This window comes from Ammospiza caudacuta, chromosome 35 (genome assembly GCF_027887145.1).
Source record: "Ammospiza caudacuta isolate bAmmCau1 chromosome 35, bAmmCau1.pri, whole genome shotgun sequence".
NCBI classification, from domain to species: domain Eukaryota; kingdom Metazoa; phylum Chordata; class Aves; order Passeriformes; family Passerellidae; genus Ammospiza; species Ammospiza caudacuta.
In genome coordinates this window covers 1680925-1699294 of record NC_080627.1, presented here as the reverse complement: position 1 = coordinate 1699294, position 18370 = coordinate 1680925, and the positions used below count along the sequence as shown (strand labels likewise).

The 18370-nt window shown below is 53.1% G+C and overlaps 1 protein-coding gene across 1 annotated transcript in view; it reads right to left on the bottom strand.

The window, feature by feature from the left end:
- Window positions 1-18370, bottom strand: part of SYMPK (symplekin scaffold protein) — a 35644-nt gene extending 17274 nt beyond the window's left edge. The window contains exons 1-12 of the mRNA XM_058822823.1: window positions 18336-18370; window positions 16147-16259; window positions 14682-14747; window positions 13008-13061; window positions 12056-12129; window positions 10221-10347; window positions 8328-8577; window positions 6470-6640; window positions 4730-4969; window positions 3723-3877; window positions 2160-2310; window positions 183-393 (exon numbers count right to left, since the gene is read on the bottom strand). Of these exons, the coding sequence (XP_058678806.1) occupies window positions 183-393; window positions 2160-2310; window positions 3723-3877; window positions 4730-4969; window positions 6470-6640; window positions 8328-8577; window positions 10221-10347; window positions 12056-12129; window positions 13008-13061; window positions 14682-14747; window positions 16147-16227 (1580 nt within the window). The 5' untranslated portion in view covers window positions 16228-16259; window positions 18336-18370. The remainder of the gene's footprint in view (window positions 1-182; window positions 394-2159; window positions 2311-3722; window positions 3878-4729; window positions 4970-6469; window positions 6641-8327; window positions 8578-10220; window positions 10348-12055; window positions 12130-13007; window positions 13062-14681; window positions 14748-16146; window positions 16260-18335) is intronic.

Sequence of the window (18370 nt, the reverse complement as noted above, 5' to 3'; positions counted from 1 at the left end):
GTCATTGTGGTCATCTAGGGCAACGGGGTCACGGATATCGGGGTCATCCGGGGCAACACTGGTGTCATTGGGGTCATCCAGGGGAACATTGGGGTCATTGTGGTCATCTGGGGCAACGGGGTCACGGGGATCGGGGTCATCCGGGGGAACACGGGTGTCACGGTGGTCACGGTGGCACTGACCGCGGCTGCGTGGCCGGCATGATGGGCTCGGGCCGGCGCTTGGCCTGCGGCGTCTCGTCGGGCAGCCCGGGCGCGGAGCCGTGCGCGCCCAGCACGGCGATGGCCTGGCCCTGGCCCAGCGCCGACAGGCGCCGCTTGATCACCACCGCGTCCGGCTTGGCCACCTTCTCCTCCTTGGGCTCCTCCCGCAGCAGCTTCGTCTGCTCCACGCCTGGGACGGCACGGGGACGCTCAGAGTTGGGGTGGGGACGGGGAAATTGGGGTGGGGATGGGGAAATTGGGGTGGGAATGGTCAAAATGGGGTGGGGATGGTCAGAATTGGGGTGGGGATGGGGAAATTGGGGTGGGGATGGGGAAAACGGGGTGGGGAATGGGGAAATTGGGGTGGGGATGGGGAAATTGGGGTGGGAATGAGGTGGCAATGGTCAGAATTGGGGTGGGGACGGGGAAAATGGGGTGGGGATGGCCAAAATGGGGTGGGAATGGGGAAATTGGGGTGGGGAATGGTGAAATTGGGGTGGGAATGGGGAAATTGGGGTGGGAATGAGGTGGCAATGGTCAGAATTGGGGTGGGAAATGGAGAAATTGGGGTGGGGATGGGGAAATTGGGGTGGGAATGGGAAAAATGGGGTGGGGAATGGGGAAATTGGGGTGGGAATGAGGTGGCAATGGTCAGAATTGGGGTGGGGACGGGGAAAATGGGGTGGGGATGGCCAAAATGGGGTGGGAATGGGGAAATTGGGGTGGGGAATGGTGAAATTGGGGTGGGAATGGGGAAATTGGGGTGGGAATGAGGTGGCAATGGTCAGAATTGGGGTGGGAAATGGGGAAATTGGGGTGGGGATGGGGAAATTGGGGTGGGAATGGGAAAAATGGGGTGGGGAATGGGGAAATTGGGGTGGGAATGAGGTGGCAATGGTCAGAATTGGGGTGGGAATGGGGAAATTGGGGTGGGAATGGGAAGAATGGGGTGGGGAACGGTAAAATTGGGGTGGGGGTGGTGAAACTGGGGTGGGGATGGGGAAATTGGGGTGGGAATGAGGTGGCAATTGCCAGAATGGGGGTGGGAAATGGGGAAATTGGGGTGGGAACGGGGAAATTGAGGTGGGGAATGGGGAAATTGGGGTGGGGATGGGAAAAATGGGGTGGGGATGGGAAAATTGGGGTGGGGGTGGTGAAATTGGGGTGGGGATGGGGAAAACGGGGTGGGGATGGGGAAACTGGGGTGGGAATGAGGTGGCAATGGTCAGAATTGGGGTGGGAATGGGGAAATTGGGGTGGGAATGGGAAGAATGGGATGGGAAATGGGGAAATTGGGGTGGGGATGGGGAAATTGGGGTGGGGATGGGCAAAATGGGGTGGGAATGAGGTGGCAATGGTCAGAATTGGGGTTGGAAATGGGGAAATTGGGGTGGGGATGGGGAAATTGGGGAGGGAATGGTGAAAACAGGGTGGGGATGATGAAAATGGTGTGGGGATGGTCAGAATGGGGTGGGGATGGTCAGAATTGGGGTGGGGATGGGGAAAACGGGGTGGGGATGGTCAGAATGGGATGGGAACGGTGAAAATTGGGCGGGGATGGGTAAATTGGGGTGGGCATGGTCAGATTGGGGTGGAGATGGTGAAAATGGGGCAGGAATGGTCAAACTGGGGTGGGGACAGGTTGGGAGTCCAGGGATTGTGGGTGGCCATCGGGTCAATTCTTTGGCCACTCACAAACTCATGAGGGGCAGGTGAAACCCAAGGAGATTTCTCCAACCCGGGCGAATTCCACCCGAATCTCCCCAAATCCACGTTCCAACCTCGGATCCCACCCAGAACCTCGGATATCCTCATTCCCACCACAATTTCTGCCCCTCCCTGGAGCCAAAACCCCAAATTCCCCCAAAACCCACCCAACCACACCCAACCTTCCACGAATCCCACCCCGATCCCGATTTCCCCCAAATCCACCCCAATTTCTGGTGTCCCCCTGACCTGGCCCCAGGCCGGCTGCGGTCATCTGCGTGGCCATGAGCCGGGCCAGGTGCTTGATCTGCGCCTCGGTGCCGGCCGACTCCACGGGCGTGTAGGTGGCCTGGAAGGAGGCGGGCATGGCCTCGGGCAGGTACACCATGCTGATCAGCACCTGCGGGGAGACGGGACCCCAAAATCACCTCAGGGAGCCTGAAATCAGCCCAGGGAACCCAAAATCACCTCGGGGAACCCCAAAATCACCTCGGGGAACCCAAAACTACCTTGGAGAACCCCAAAAACACCTCAGGGAGCCTGAAATCAGCTCAGGGAACCCAAAACTATCTTGGAGAACCCAAAACTGCCCTGGAGAACCCTAAAATCACCTCAGAGACACTGAAATCTCCTCGAGGAACCCAAAAACACCTCAGGGACCATGAAATCTCCTCGGGGAACCCAAAAACACCTCGAGGAACCTGAAATGGCCTTAGGGAACTCAAAAGCACCTCAGGGAAACCAAAACTGCCTTTGGAGACCCCAAGAAATGCTCAGGGACGCTGAAATCAGCTCAGGGACCCCAAAACTACCTTGGAGAACCCAAAACTGCCTCGGAGAACCCAAAACTGCCTTGGAGAACCCCAAAATCACCTCAGGGAACCTAAAAACAGCTCAGGAACCCTGAAATCAGCTCAGGGACCCCAAAACCACATTGGGGAACCCAAAGCCACCTCAGGGAACCCAAAAACAGCTCAGGGAACCCAAAACTACCTTGGAGAACCCCAAAATCACCTCAGGGACACAGAAATCAGCTCAGGGAACCCAAAAACAGCTCAGGGACACTGAAATCAGCTCAGGGAACCCAAAATCACTTCAAGGATCTAAAAACTGTCATTAGAGACCTCAAAACACCTCAAGAACCCCAAAAACACCTCAGGGAACCCAAAACCAGCTCAGGGGCCCTGAAATCATCTCAGGGAACCCAAAATCACCTCGGGTACCTAAAAACAGCTCGGGGACCCTGAAATCAACTCAGGGAACCAAAAAATTGCCTCAGGGAACCCAAAAACACCTCAGGGACGCTGAAATCAGCTCAGGGAACCCAAAACTGCCTTGGAGAACCAAGAACTGCCTTGGAGAACCCCAAAATCACCTCAGGGAACCTAAAAACAGCTCAGGAACCCTGAAATCAGCTCAGGGACCCCAAAACCACATTGGGGAACCCAAAGCCACCTCAGGGAACCCAAAAACAGCTCAGGGACACTGAAATCAGCTCAGGGAACCCAAAATCACCTCAGGGAACCCGAAATGGCCTTAGGGAACCCAAAAACACCTCAGGGAACCCAAAACCAGCTCAGGGACACTGAAACCATCTCAGGGAACCCAAAACTACCTTGGAGAACCCAAAACTGCCTTGGAGAACCCCAAAGCCACCTCAGGGAACCTGAAACCATCTCAGGGAACCCAAAATCATCTCAGGGAACCCAAAATCACCTCAGGGACCCCAAAACCACCTCAGGACCCCCGAGTGTCCCCAACACCCCTTAAAGCCCCCCCAAAGTGTCCCCAAGGCCACTGTCCCCTCCTGACCAGGTTGGCCACGTTCTCGGGGGTCAGCAGCGGCTGCAGGAACTCGGCCGTGATGTCGGTGTCCGAGGGGACAGTGACCGCTCCGGCCACCTTGGCCACGGCCACCGCCGGCGCCTCCAGGTCCTTGTCCTCGTCGTCCTCGCCCAGCGGTGGCTCTGAGGGGACACCACAGGGTCACTGAGTGTCCCCAGGGGCCGCCAGCAGGGTTGGGGACACCACAGGGTCACTGAGTGTCCCCAGGGGCCACCAGCAGGGTTGGGGACACCACAAGGTCACTGGTGGTGGCTCCTGGAGGACTTGAGGGACATTTAATGTCACCTCCCCTCAGGTGTCACCAGGTGGGACTCAGGGGACCTGGGGGGGTTTAATGCCACCACGTGTCCCCAGAAGGGACTGGGATGACACTGGGTGACACCGGGAGGACACTGCGGGGGTTTAATGCCACCACCTGTCCCCAGCGTCCCCATGAGGCCACCAGGACCTTCTGATGGCCACCACCGCCATGGGGAGGTGACAACGATGCCACCTCAGATTGAGAGTGGCACTGGGCTCGTCGCGGGGCCATTTCTGATGGCCACCACCACCCACCCTGAACCCTGATGGCCACCACCACCACAGGGAAGGTGACCCTGATGCCACCAGGGGCTCTCACCGATCTTCATCTTCCTGAGGGCGGCGTCGGGCTTGTCCCATGGCCACCACCCAACCCTGAACCCCGATGGCCACCATGGCCATCCTGAACCCTGATGGCCACCACCACCCACTCAACCCTGATGGCCACCACCACCACAGGGAAGGTGACCCTGATGCCACCAGGGGTTCTCACCGATCTTCTTCATCTTGAGGGCGGCGTCGGGCTCGTCCCACGGCCACCACCCAACCCTGAACCCTGATGGCCACCACGGCCACCGCCACCCATCCCTCATGGAAAACCACCACCACAGGGAAGGTGACCCTGATGCCACCACCACAGGGAAGGTGACCCTGATGCCACCAGGGGTTCTCACCGATCTTCATCTTCTTGAGGGCGGCGTCGGGCTCGTCGCGGGGCCGCTTGCGCGCCTCGCGCGGGCTGGGCATGCTGCGGGCGATCTCGGCCTGCGGCGTGCCCAGGTCCACCAGCAGCGTGGTGATCTGCGGCTGGAAGTCGCCCGAGGACGGGTGGCGCAGCACGCTCAGCAGGTGCAGCTTCAGGTTCTTGCGCACGCTGCTCACCTGCGACTTGGCCAGCGTGGGCGGCAGGTTGGCTGGGAGGGGACAGGGACAGGTTGTGGACAGGTTGGGGACATTTGGGAACAGGTTAGGGACAGGTTGGGGACATTCAGGGACACCTGCGACTTGGCCAGCATGGGCAGCAGGTTGGCTGGGAGGGGACAGGGACAGGTTAGGGACACCTGGGGACACCTGGGGACACCTGGGGACAGCTGGGACTTGGCCAGCGTGGGCGGCAGGTTGGCTACGAGGGGACAGGGATGGGGTTAGGGACAGGTTGGGGACACTTGGGGACAAGCTAGGGACAGGCTGGGGACACCTGCGACTTGGCCAGCGTGGGCGGCAGGTTGGCTGGGAGGGGACAGGTTGGGGACAGGTTGGGGACACCTGGGGACAGCTGGGACTTGGCCAGCGTGGGCAGCAGGTTGGCTGGGAGGGGACAGGGGACAGGTTGGGGACAGGTTGGGGACATTTGGGAACAGGTCGGGGACAGGTTGGAGACATTTGGGGACAGGTTGTGGACAGGTTGGGGACATTCAGGGACACCTGAGACTTGGCCAGCGTGCGAGGCAGGTTGGCTACGAGGGGAGAGGGGACAGGTTGGGGACACCTCAGAACACCTGGGAACACCTGGGGACAGCTGGGACTTGGCCAGCGTGGGCGGCAGGTTGGCTGGGAGGGGACAGGGGACAGGTTGGGGACACTTGGGGACACCTGGGGACAGCTGGGGACACCTGCGACTTGGCCAGTGTGGGCGGCAAGTTGGCTACGAGGGGAGAGGGGACAGGTTGGGGACACACGGGGACACCTGGGGACAGCTGGGACATGGCCAATGTCAAAGGCAGGATGGCTACGGGGAGAGGGGACAGGTTGGGGACACCTGGGGACAGCTGGGACCTGGCCAGTGTGGGCGGCAGGTTGGCTATGGGGAGAGGGGACAGGTTGGGGACAGGTTAGGGACACCTGGGGACACCAGGGGACAGCAGGGATGTTCCCATGGAGGGTCTCGTAGGCCTGGATGACCTCAGCCATGGACACGGGGTGGCCAGGGGACACCAGGGGACACCTCAGGAACATTACCATGGAGACGTGGATGACCTCAGCCATGGACACGGGGTGACCAGGGACACCAAGAGACACCAAAGGACAACAAGGGGACACCAGGGGACACTGAGGGACACCAGGGGACAGCAGATGGCATTACCATGGAGGGTCTCGCAGACCTGGATGACCTCGGCCATGAACATGGGGTGACCAGGGGACACCAGAGGACACCAAGGGACACCAAGGGGACACCAAGGGGACACTGGGGACATTACCATGGAGGTCTGGGTGATCTCGGCCATGAACATGGGGACACCAGGGAACACCAGGGGACACCAAGGGACATTACCGTGGAGGGTCTCGTAGGCCTGGATGACCTCGGCCATGAACATGGGGACACTGAGGGACACTGGGGGACACTGGGGGACACTGAGGGACACTGGGGGACATTGGGGACACTGAGGGACACCAGGGGACACTGGGGACGTTACCGTGGAGGGTCTCGTAGGCCTGGATGACCTCGGCCATGAACATGGGCCGCTGGCGGGCGATGGTGGCCAGCGAGCCCAGCGCCGCCGTCAGGTTGATGCTGGAGATGGCCGGGTGCACCATGAACTTGAGCAGCTGCTCCAGCGCCGCCTTGCCCTCCTCCCACAGCACGTCTGGGGACACCGGGGGATGTCACCGACCCACGGGGAGGTCACTGAGGCCCCAACTCGAGGGGTCAGTGGGGTCATCCCACCCCAATCCCCCTCACTCACCGTACTTGATGACGGGGTGGTCTCAATCCCAAATTCCAAACCCCAATCCCCAAACTCCAAACCCCAAACCCCAAATCCCCAATTCTAAACCCCAAATCCCCAATTCCAAACCCCAAACCCCAAATCCCCAATTCCAAACCCCAAATCCCAAATCCCCAATTCCAAACCCCAAATCCCAAATCCCAACCCCTAACCCCAAGCTCCAAACCCCAAATTCCACCCCACACTCACTGTACTTGATGATGGGGTGGTCCCAGTCCCAAACCCCAAATTCCAACCCCAAACCCCAATCTCCCCTCACTCACTGTGCTTGATGACGGGATGGTCCCAAACCCCAAACCCCAAATCCCAAACCCCAAATTCCAACCCCAAACCCCAAACCCCAATCCCCAATCCCCCTCACTCACTGTATTTGATGACGGGGTGATCCCAAACCCCAAACCCCAAACCCCAAACCCCAAACCCCCTCACTCACTGTCCTTGATGACGGCGTGGTCCCAAACCCCAAACCCCAATCCCCAATCCCCAAACTCAATCCCCAATCCCCAAACTCAATCCCCAATCCCCAAACCCCAAACCCCCTCACTCGCTGTCCTTGATGATGGGGTGATCCCAAACCCCAATCCCCAATCCCCAAACCCCAAACCCAATCCCAAACCCCAAACCCCAAACCCCAATCCCCAATCCCAAACCCCCAATCCCCAATCCCCCTCACTCACTGTATTTGATGATGGGGGGGTCCCAAACCCCAAACCCCAAACCCAAACCCCCTCACTCACTGTACTTGATGACGGGGTGATCCCAAACCCCAATCCCCAAACCCCCATCCCCAAACCCCAATCCCCAAGCCCCCTCACTCACTGTACTTGATGATGGGGTGACCCCAAACCCCAAACCCCAAACCCAAACCCCAATCCCCAAACCCCAAACCCAAACCCCAAACCCCAATCCCCAAACCTAATCTCCCCTCAGTCACTGTACTTGATGACGGGGTGGTCCCAAACCCCAAACCCCAACCCCAAACCCCAAACCCCAATCCCCAATCCCAATCCCCAATCCCCAATCCCCAATCCCAAACCCCCTCACTCACTGTACTTGATGACGGGGTGGTCCCAAACCCCAAACCCCAATCCCAAACCCCAAACCCCAATCCCCAATCCCCAACCCCAAGCCCCCTCACTCACTGTACTTGATGACGGGGTGGTCCCAAACCCCAATCCCCAATCCCAAACCCCAAACCCCAAACCCCAACCCCAAACCCCAAACCCCAATCCCCAATCCCCAATCCCAAGCCCCCTCACTCACTGTACTTGATGACGGGGTGGTCCCAAACCCCAATCCCCAATCCCAAACCCCAAACCCCAAACCCCAAACCCCAATCCCCAAACCCCAAACCCCAATCCCAAACCCCAAACCCCAATCCCCAAACCCCAACCCCAACCCCCTCACTCACTGTACTTGATGACGGGGTGGTCCCAAACCCCAATCCCCAATCCCAATCCCCAAACCCCAAACCCCAAACCCCAAACCCCAATCCCAAACCCCAAACCCCAATCCCCAATCCCCAACCCCAAGCCCCCTCACTCACTGTACTTGATGACGGGGTGGTCGCGCGGGATGCGCTCCAGGCTGACGTCGTTCTCGTGCCGCTTGGGCACGTCGGAGTCGGCCGTGCGCGGCGACAGCGTCACGATCAGCCCCTCCACGAACTTGATGGCGTGCGTGCGGACGCCGTCGTTGTCCGAGTCCAGCAGCAGGATGATGTCGCTGGCCATGGAGGACATCATCTCCCAGCAGGCCTCCTGCAGCTCGCCGATCACCTTGGACTTCACCATCCACTGGGGGATGCCAGAAAAACCCCGCAAAAAAACCCCCCAAAAAAACCAACCCAGGAATTAAAAGGGTTACCCGTTTTTTTATGGGTCATTACGGTAACCGCGGCGGGCGCCGTGGAAATTTTAAGGGGGTTTTATGGGTAATTACGGTAATTGTATTGGGTGTTAAAGATTCTTTTTATGCGTAATTATGGTAATTGGTACCAAATATTAAGACTATTTTTACATGCAATTATGGTAATTGGTGTGAAATATTAAGGCCACTTTTACGTGCAATTACAGTAATTATATTGGATATTAAAGGCTTCTTTACGCGCAATTACGGTAATTGGTATTGAAAATTAAGGCCACATTTGTGTGGAATTATGGTAACTGAATTGGCTATTAAAGCCTTTTTAAATACGTAATTATGGAAATTGATATTGAACGTTAAGGACACTTTTATGTGGAATTATGGTGATTAGTATCAAACATTTAAGCAATTTTTATTTGTAATTACAGTAATCGGTATCAACTATTGTCATAAAAATTGAAGGTGGTTTCTACTAGTAATTACGGTAACCGTCTTGGCTATTAAAGGCTTTCTTATGTGCAATAAATTTTAATTAAATTGATCAAATATTAAGACACGTTTTACGTGCAATTATGATAATTGGGATCAAATATTAAGACTATTTTTATGTGCAACTGGGGTAATTGCTATTAAATACCAAATCAGTTTTTAACTCTAATTACAGTAATTGGTATCAATTATTGTCATGGTAATTGTAAGGTAATTTTTATGGGTAATTATGGTAATTGTATGGGGTATTAAAGACTTCTTTTTATGTGTAATTATGGTAATTGGGATCAAATATTAAGCCTGCTTTTATGTGAATTACGGTAATTGGCAAAGAATAAAAGGCCACTTTTATGTGTAATTACGGCAATTAGTCTTAAATATTATAAGTATTAAAGACGCTTTTAATGTGTAATTGGGATCTAACATTAAAACAATTTTAATCTGTAATTACAGTAATTGGTACCAACTATTGTAATGGAAATTGTAAGGGCATTCTTACAGGTAATTACGGTAGTTGTATTGGATATTAAAGACTTTTTAATGTTTAATTATGGTAATTGGTATCAAATATTAAGGCCAGTTCTATCTCCAATTACAGTAATTGGTATTGAATATTAAGGCAAATTTTATGTACAATTCTGGTAATTTTTATCAAATATTACAGCTGTTTTTTGTGCAATTATGGGTATTAATACTTAATGCCCAATTGTTAATATATAAAAAAAAATAATATACTCAAAATCATAGTCTACTAAATAACCATTTTAACTTATAACATAAAAGCATAATTCCATATAACTTAATAACAACACACAGATAAATAACTCAATACTAACTAAACGGAATGAAATATTAACATTTAAGGTCAGCGCTACCAATAAGCAATTAACAAGCAAACATTAATTAGCTCAGCATCCCCCTTCCCCAAAACCACCCAATTTAACAAAAAAAACCCCAAAAATCCGAATTTTCCCTCTGGTTTGGAGCAGGAACTCGCGGTTTTTTGCGTTGTGGCCCCGCCCGAGCCCCCGTGGTGTCCCCGTGGTGTCCCCGGGTGTCCCCAGGTGTCCCCAGGTGGCCTCACCTGCAGGGCCACCTTGTAGAGCTGGGTCATGGTCAGGATGGCCTTCTTGACCACGTTGACGTTCTCGTCCTTGAGCAGCATGTTCAGGTTGGCCACCAGCTTCAGCAGCAGCTCGATGTCCCTCTTGCTGGGCACGGCAAAAAGTGAATTTATTGTTTTTATATCGGGGTCACCCCAAAGACACAGAAACGGCCCAAAATTCCCATGGAAATGGGTCAAAAATTGCCACCAAAACGGCCCAAAATTGCCACCAAAACGGCCAAAAGATTCCCACCAAAATGGTCCAAAAATTCCTACCAAGATGGTCCAAAAGTTCCCACCGAAATGGTCCAAAAATTCCCACCAAGATGGTCCAAAAATTCCCACCAAAATGGTCCCAAAATTCCCACAGAAACTGCTAAAATGGCCTCAAAATAGCCCAAAAGTTCTCACCAAAATAACCCAAAATTTCCAGCAAAATGGTCACGGCAAAAAGTGAACTTTATTATTTTTATATCTGGGTTTCTCCAAAGACACAGAAAGGGCCCAAAATTCCCATGGAAACGGGTGAAAAATTCCAACCAAAATGGTGCAAAATTGCCATGGAAACGGCCAAAAAATTGCCACCAAAATGACAAAAAAAATTGCCACCAAAACGGCCCAAAATTGCCACCAAAACAGCCAAAAGATTCCCACCAAAATGGTCCAAAAATTCCCACCAAAATGGGCCAAAAATTCCCACAGAAACTGCTAAAAGGGCCTCAAAATAGCCCAAAAGTTCTCACCAAAATAACCCAAAATTGCCAGCAAAATGGTCAAATAAATTCCTACCAAAATGGGCACGGCAAAAAGCGAATTTATTATTTTTATATCTGGGTCGCCCACAAAGACACAGAAAGGGCCCAAAATTCCCATGGAAACGGGTGAAAAATTCCCACAAAAATGGTCCAAAATTGCCACCAAAATGGCCCAAAAAATTCCCATCAAAATGACAAAAAAAATTCCCACCAAAATGGTTCAAAAATTCCCACAGAAACGGCTAAAATGGCCTCAAAATAGCCCAAAATTGCCACCAAAACAGCCAAAAGATTCCCACCAAAATGGTCCAAAAATTCCCACCAAAATGGCCCAAAATTCACAACAAGAGGCCCCAAAAATTCCCACCAAAAGGGCCTAAAATTCCCAATAAAACTGGTCCCAAATTCTCAACAAATTGGCCCAAAAATTCCCAGGAAAACTGCCCAAAATTCCCACCAAAATGGCCCAAAAATTTGCAACAAAATGGCTCAAAATTCCCACAGAAATGGCCAAAAATTCCCACCAAAATGGCTCAAAATTCCCATGGAAATGGCCCAAAAATTCCCATGGAAATTGCCCAAAATTCCCACCAAAAGGACACAAAAATTTGCAATAAAATGGCTCAAAATTCCCAGGGAAATGGCCCAAAAATTCCCATGGAAATGGCCTCAAAACGGCCCAGAAATTCCTACTACAGCTGGTCAGAATTCCCACCAAAATGGGCCAAAATTCCCAGGGAAACTGCCCAAAATTCCCACTAAAGGAGCCTCAAAATTTCCCCCAAAAGAACCCCAAAAATGCCCCCAAAGAAATCCCAAAATTCCACCAAAGCAGCTCCAAAATTCCCACCAAAATGGCCTCAAAATGGCCCCAAAACAGCCAAAAAATTCCCCGAAAAATGGCCCCAAAAAAGCCCCAAATTTCCCCCCAAAATGGCCCCAAAAAGCCCCAAAATTCCCCCAAAAAAGCCCCAAAAAGTCCCAAAATCTCCCCCCAAAAAGCCTCAAAATTCCCCCCAAAATGGCCCCAAAATCCCCATTTTTTGCCCCAAATCTCACCAGGCCTCCTCGATGAACCCCACCACGAATTTCCGCACCTCGATGGATTTGTCGGCCTGGAAGGCGATGATTTCCTGGGGGGAAATGGGGGGTCAGAGAGGGGTGGGGGCGCCCCAAATTCCCCCCAAACCTGCCCCAAATTCACCCAAATCCATCCCCAAATCCAGCCCCAAATTCCCCCCAAATTCCCCCAAATTCACCCAAATCCAGCCCCAAATCCAGCCCTAAATTCACCCCAAACCTGCCTGAAATTCCCCCAAATTGCCCCCAAACCTGCCCCAAATTCACCCAAATTCACCCAAATCCAGTCCCAAATTCCCCCAAATTCACCCCAAACCTGCTCCAAATTCACCCCAAACCTGCCTGAAATTCCCCCAAATCTGCCCCAAATTCCCCCAAATTCACCCCAAACCTGCCCCAAATTCCCCCAAATTCCCCCAAATCCACCCCCAAATCCAGCCCCAAATTCCCCCCAAACCTGCCTGAAATGCCTCCATATTCACCCCAAACCTGCCCCAAATTCACCCAAATTCCCCCCAAATCCAGTCCCAAATTCCCCCAAATTCACCCCAAACCTGCCTGAAATTCCCCCAAATTCACCTCAAATCTGCCCCAAGTTTATCCAAATCCAGCCCCAAATCCAGCTCCAAATCTGCCTGAAATTCCCCCAAATTCACCACAAATCTGCCCCAAATTCACCCAAATCCAGCCCCAAATCCAGCCCCAAATTCAGCCCCAAATTCACCCCAAACCTGCTCCAAATTCCCCCCAAACCCATCCCAAATTCCCAAATTCCCCCAAACTCCCAAATTCCCAAACTCCCCCAAACTCCCAAATTCCCAAATTCCCAAATGCCCCAATTCCCCAAACCCATCCCAAATTCCCAAACCCATCCCAAATTCCCAAATTCCCAAATTCCCAAATGCCCCAAATCCCCCCAAAGCTCACTCACATCCAGGAAGTTGTCCAGCAGCGTGGGGTCCTTGTTGATGATCAGCTCCTGCACCTGGGGACACGCGGGGACATCGTGGGGACACCGTGGGGACATCGTGGGGACACCGTGGGGACACCGTGGGGACACGTGGGGACATTGTGGGGACATGTGGGGACACATGGGGACACATGGGGACACGCGGGGACACCGTGGGGACACGTGGGGACATCGTGGTGACACCGTGGGGACACGTGGGGACACGTGGGGACATTGTGGGGACATCGTGGGGACACGTGGGGACATCGTGGGGACACGCGGGGACACCGTGGGGACATCGTGGGGACATCGTGGGGACACGTGGGGACACCGTGGGGACATCGTGGGGACACCGAGGGGACATCGCGGGGACATCGCGGGGACATCGCGGGGACATCGTGGTGACACCGTGGGGACATCGTGGGGACACGTGGGGACATCGCGGGGACATCGTGGGGACACGTGGGAACACGTGGGGACACTGTGGGGACATCGTGGGGACATCGTGGGGACATCGTGGTGACACCGTGGGGACACGTGGGGACACGTGGGGACATTGTGGGGACACCGTGGGGACACGTGGGGACATCGTGGGGACACGCGGGGACACCGTGGGGACATCGTGGGGACACCGAGGGGACATCGCGGGGACATCGCGGGGACATCGTGGGGACATCGTGGGGACACGCGGGGACACCAAGGGGATATCGTGGGCACACGTGGGGACATCGTGGGGACATCGTGGGGACATCGTGGGGACATCGTGGGGACACGCGGGGACACCGTGGGGACACCGTGGGGACAGAGCCACCCCCTCCAAAATCCCAAATTCCCACCCCAATCCCAAATTTCCCACCCCAAATCCTCATTTATTCCACCCAAATCCCGAATTTCCCACCCCAAATCCCGAATTTCCCACCCCAAATCCCAAATTTCCCACCTCAAATCCCAAATTCCCACCTCAAATCCTCATTTATTCCACCCCAATCCCAAATTTCCCACCCAATCCCAGCTTTTCCCACCCAAATCCTCATTTTTTCCACCCAAATCCCAATTTCCCCTCCCAAAATCCCAATTTCCCCTCCAAAAAGTCCCATTCTTTCCCCCAAATCCCACCCATTCCCCCCAAATCCAAAATTTTCCCCCCAAAATCCCATTTATCCCCCTCAAAATCCCATTTCCCCACCCAAAAATCCCTTTTTTTTCCCCCAAATCCCATTTATTCCCCCAAAATCCCATTTATTCCCCCCAAAATCCCATTTATTCCCCCCAAAATCCCATTTATCCCCCCAAAATTCCCATTTATTCCCCAAAAAATCCCATTTATTCCCCCCAAAATCCCATTTATTCCCCCAAAATTCCAATTTCCCCTCCCAAAATCCCATTTCCCCCTCAAAATCCCTTTTCCTCCCCCCAAAATCCCATTTAAACCCCCAAAATCCCATTTATTCCCCCAAAAATCCCAATTTCCTCCCCCCAAAATCCCATTTATTCCCTCAAAATCCCATTTATTCCCCAAAAAATCCCAATTTCCCCTCCCCAAAATCCCATTTTCCCCTCAAAATCCCAATTTCCTCACCCAAAAATCCCATTTATTCCCCCCAAAATCCCATTTATCCCCAAAAAATTCAATTTTTTCCCCATTTCCCCTCTCACCTGTCTCAGGATGGAGATTTTCCCCTCGTTCCCAATCAGCGCCGCCTGGTTCAGCAGATCCACCACCTACAAATCCAATTTTTTCACCATTTTTCCCTTTTTTTTTCCATTTTTTCCCCATTCCGAGGGGCTCCTCCCATCCTCATTTTTTCCTGGTTTTTTCCTGAGTTTTTTCCAGTTTTTTCCTGAGTTTTTTCCAGTTTTTACCTCATTTTTATCCCATTTTCCCTTTTTATTTTCCATTTTTTCCCCATTCCGAGGGGCTCCTCCCATCCCCATTTTTCCAGATTTTTTCCTGTTTTTTTTTCAGTTTTTTCCCCATTTTTTCCAGTTTTTACCTCATTTTTATCCCCATTTTCCCCATTTTTTCAGTTTCTTTTTCAGGATTTTCCCCCATTTTTTACCCCATTTTTCCCATTTTCCCCGTTTCTTTTCCAGGATTTTTCACCTTTTTTCCCATTTTTTTCCCCATTTTTCCCATTCCTTTTTCAGGATTTTTCCCCATTTTTCCTCTGCTTTTTTTCCCATTTTTTACCCCATTTTCCCATTTTTTCCCCATTTTCCCCCTTTTTCACCCCATTTTTCCCATTTTTTAACCTCATTTTTCCCCATCTCTCACCCGTTCCCAGGTGCTCCTCCCATCCCTATTTTTCCCATTTTCTCTTGGTTTTTTTTTAGTTTTTTCCCCATTTTTTCCTGGGTTTTTTCATTTTTTTCCCCATTTTCCCCGTTTTTCCCATTTTCCCCATTTTTAACCCCATTTTTCCCCCATTTTCCCGTGTTCTCACCCGTTCCCAGGTGCTCCTCCCGTCCCTATTTTTCCCATTTTCTCTTGGTTTTTTTTAGTTTTTTCCCCATTTTTTCCTGGTTTTTTTCAGATTTTTTCCCATTTTTCCCATTTCCCCCCATTTTCCCCACTGTCTCTCACCCGTTCCGAGGTGCTCCTCCCATCCCTATTTTTCCCATTTTCTCTTGTTTTTCTTTAGTTTTTTCCCCATTTTTCCCATTTTCCCCATGTCTAACCCCATTTTTAACCCCATTTTTCCCATTTTCCTATTTTTCCCCCGTTTTCCCCATTTCTCACCCGTTCCGAGGTGCTCCTCCCCTCCCTATTTTTCCCCATTTTTTCCTTGTTTTTGTTCAGTTTTTTCCCCATTTTTCCCATTTTTAACCCCATTTTTCCCATTTTTAACCCCATTTTTCCCGTTTTTCCCATTTTTCACCCCATTTTCCCCATTTTTCACCCCATTCCCCCGTGTCTCTCACCCGTTCCGAGGTGCTCCTCCCCTCCCTATTTTTCCCCATTTTTTCCTTGTTTTTGTTCAGTTTTTTCCCCATTTTTCCCGTTTTTAACCCCATTTTTCCCGTTTTTAACCCCATTTTTCCCATTTTCCCCATTTTTAACCCATTTTCCCCATTTTTCACCCATTTTCCCCATTTTCCCCCGTTCCCCGGTGTCTCTCACCCGTTCCGAGGTGCTCCGGCCGTCGCTCCCGGGCTCCTCCTGCCCGGGCCGGGGGCTCGGCCCCTCCTGAGCCCCGGCCATGGCCCCGCGCGGACCCCAGACCCAAATGGGACCTGGGAGAGACCCCAGACCCAAAATAACCCCATGGAGACCCCATGGAGACCCCATGGAGACCCCAGACCCAAATGGGACCCTATGGAGAGACCCCAGACCCAAAATAACCCCAGAGAAACCCCATGGAGACCCCAGACCCAAATGGGAACCTGGGAGAGACCCCAGACCCAAAATAAACCCAGAGAAACCCTACAGAGACCCCAGACCCAAATGGGACCTGGGAGACCCCAGACCCAAAATAACCCCAGAGAAACCCCATGGAGACCCCAGACCCAAATGGGAACCTGGGAGAGACCCCAGACCCAAAATAACCCCAGAGAAACCCCATGGAGACCCCATGGAGACCCCAGACCCAAATGGGAACCTGGGAGAGACCCCAGACCCAAAATAAACCCAGAGAAACCCTACAGAGACCCCAGACCCAAATGGGACCTGGGAGAGACCCCAGACCCAAAATAAACCCAGAGAAACCCCATGGAGACCCCAGACCCAAAATAACCCCAGAGAAACCCTACAGAGACCCCAGACCCAAATGGGACCTGGGAGACCCCAGACCCAAAATAACCCCAGAGAAACCCTACAGAGACCCCAGACCCAAAATAACCCCAGAGAAACCCCATGGAGACCCCAGACCCAAAATAACCCCAGAGAAACCCTACGGAGACCCCAGACCCAAATGGGACCTGGGAGACCCCAGACCCAAATGGGAACCTGGGAGACCCCAGACCCAAATGGGAACCTGGGAGACCCCAGACCCAAAATAAACCCAGAGAAACCCTATGGAGACCCCAGACCCAAAATAACCCCATGGAGACCCCACAGAGACCCCATAGAGACCCCAGACCCAAATGGGACCTGGGAGAGACCCCAGACCCAAAATAAACCCAGAGAAACCCTACGGAGACCCCAGACCCAAATGGGAACCTATGGAGAGACCCCAGACCCAAAATAACCCCAGAGAAACCCCATGGAGACCCCAGACCCAAATGGGACCTGGGAGAGACCCCAGACCCAAAATAAACCCAGAGAAACCCTACGGAGACCCCAGACCCAAATGGGAACCTGGGAGACCCCAGACCCAAAATAAACCCATGGAGACCCCATGGAGACCCCAGACCCAAAATAACCCCAGAGAAACCCTACGGAGACCCCAGACCCAAATGGGACCTGGGAGACCCCAGACCCAAAATAAACCCAGAGAAACCCTATGGAGACCCCAGACCCAAAATAACCCCATGGAGACCCCACAGAGACCCCATAGAGACCCCAGACCCAATAGAGATCCTACAGACACCCCATGGAGACCCCAGACCCAACAGAGACCCTGCAGGGATCCTACAGAGACCCCATTGAGACCCCAGACCCAAAATAACCCTATGGAGACTCCATGGAGACCCCAGACCCAATAGAGACCCTGCAGGGACCCTACAGAGACCCCATGGAGACCCCAGACCCAAAATAACCCTAAAGAGACCCCATGGAGACCCCAGACCCAAAATAACCCTAAAGAGACCCCATGGAGACCCCAGACCCAAAATAACCCCATGGAGACCCCAGACCCAACAGAGACCCTGCAGGGATCCTGTAGCGACCCCAGAGAGACCCTGTAGAGACCCCAGACCCAAAAGGGGCGCTATAGAGACGCCATAGGGAGAGACCCCAGACCCTTCAGATATCCCACAGATCCCTATCGATCCCCTATAGCCCCCTTATCGATCCCCTATAGCCCCCTTATCGATCCCCTATAGCCCCCTTATCGATCCCTTATCGATTCCCATCCCCCCCCACCGCTCCCGCGCTCTCCGCGTCTCCCCCCGGCCCCTGCGGGCCCCGAGCCCCCTCCCCACCCGCTATACCCCCTTATCGATCCCCTATAGCCCCCTTATCGATCCCCTATTTCCCCCTTATCGATCGTTATCGATTCCCATCCCCCTCACCGCTCCCGCGCTCTCCGCGTCTCCCCCCGGCCCCTGCGGGCCCCGAGCCCCCTCCCCACGCGCTATACCCCCTTATCGATCCCCTATAGCCCCCTTATCGATCGTTATCGATCGTTATCGATTCCCATCCCCCCTCACCGCTCCCGCGCTCTCCGCGTCTCCCCGCGCGCCGC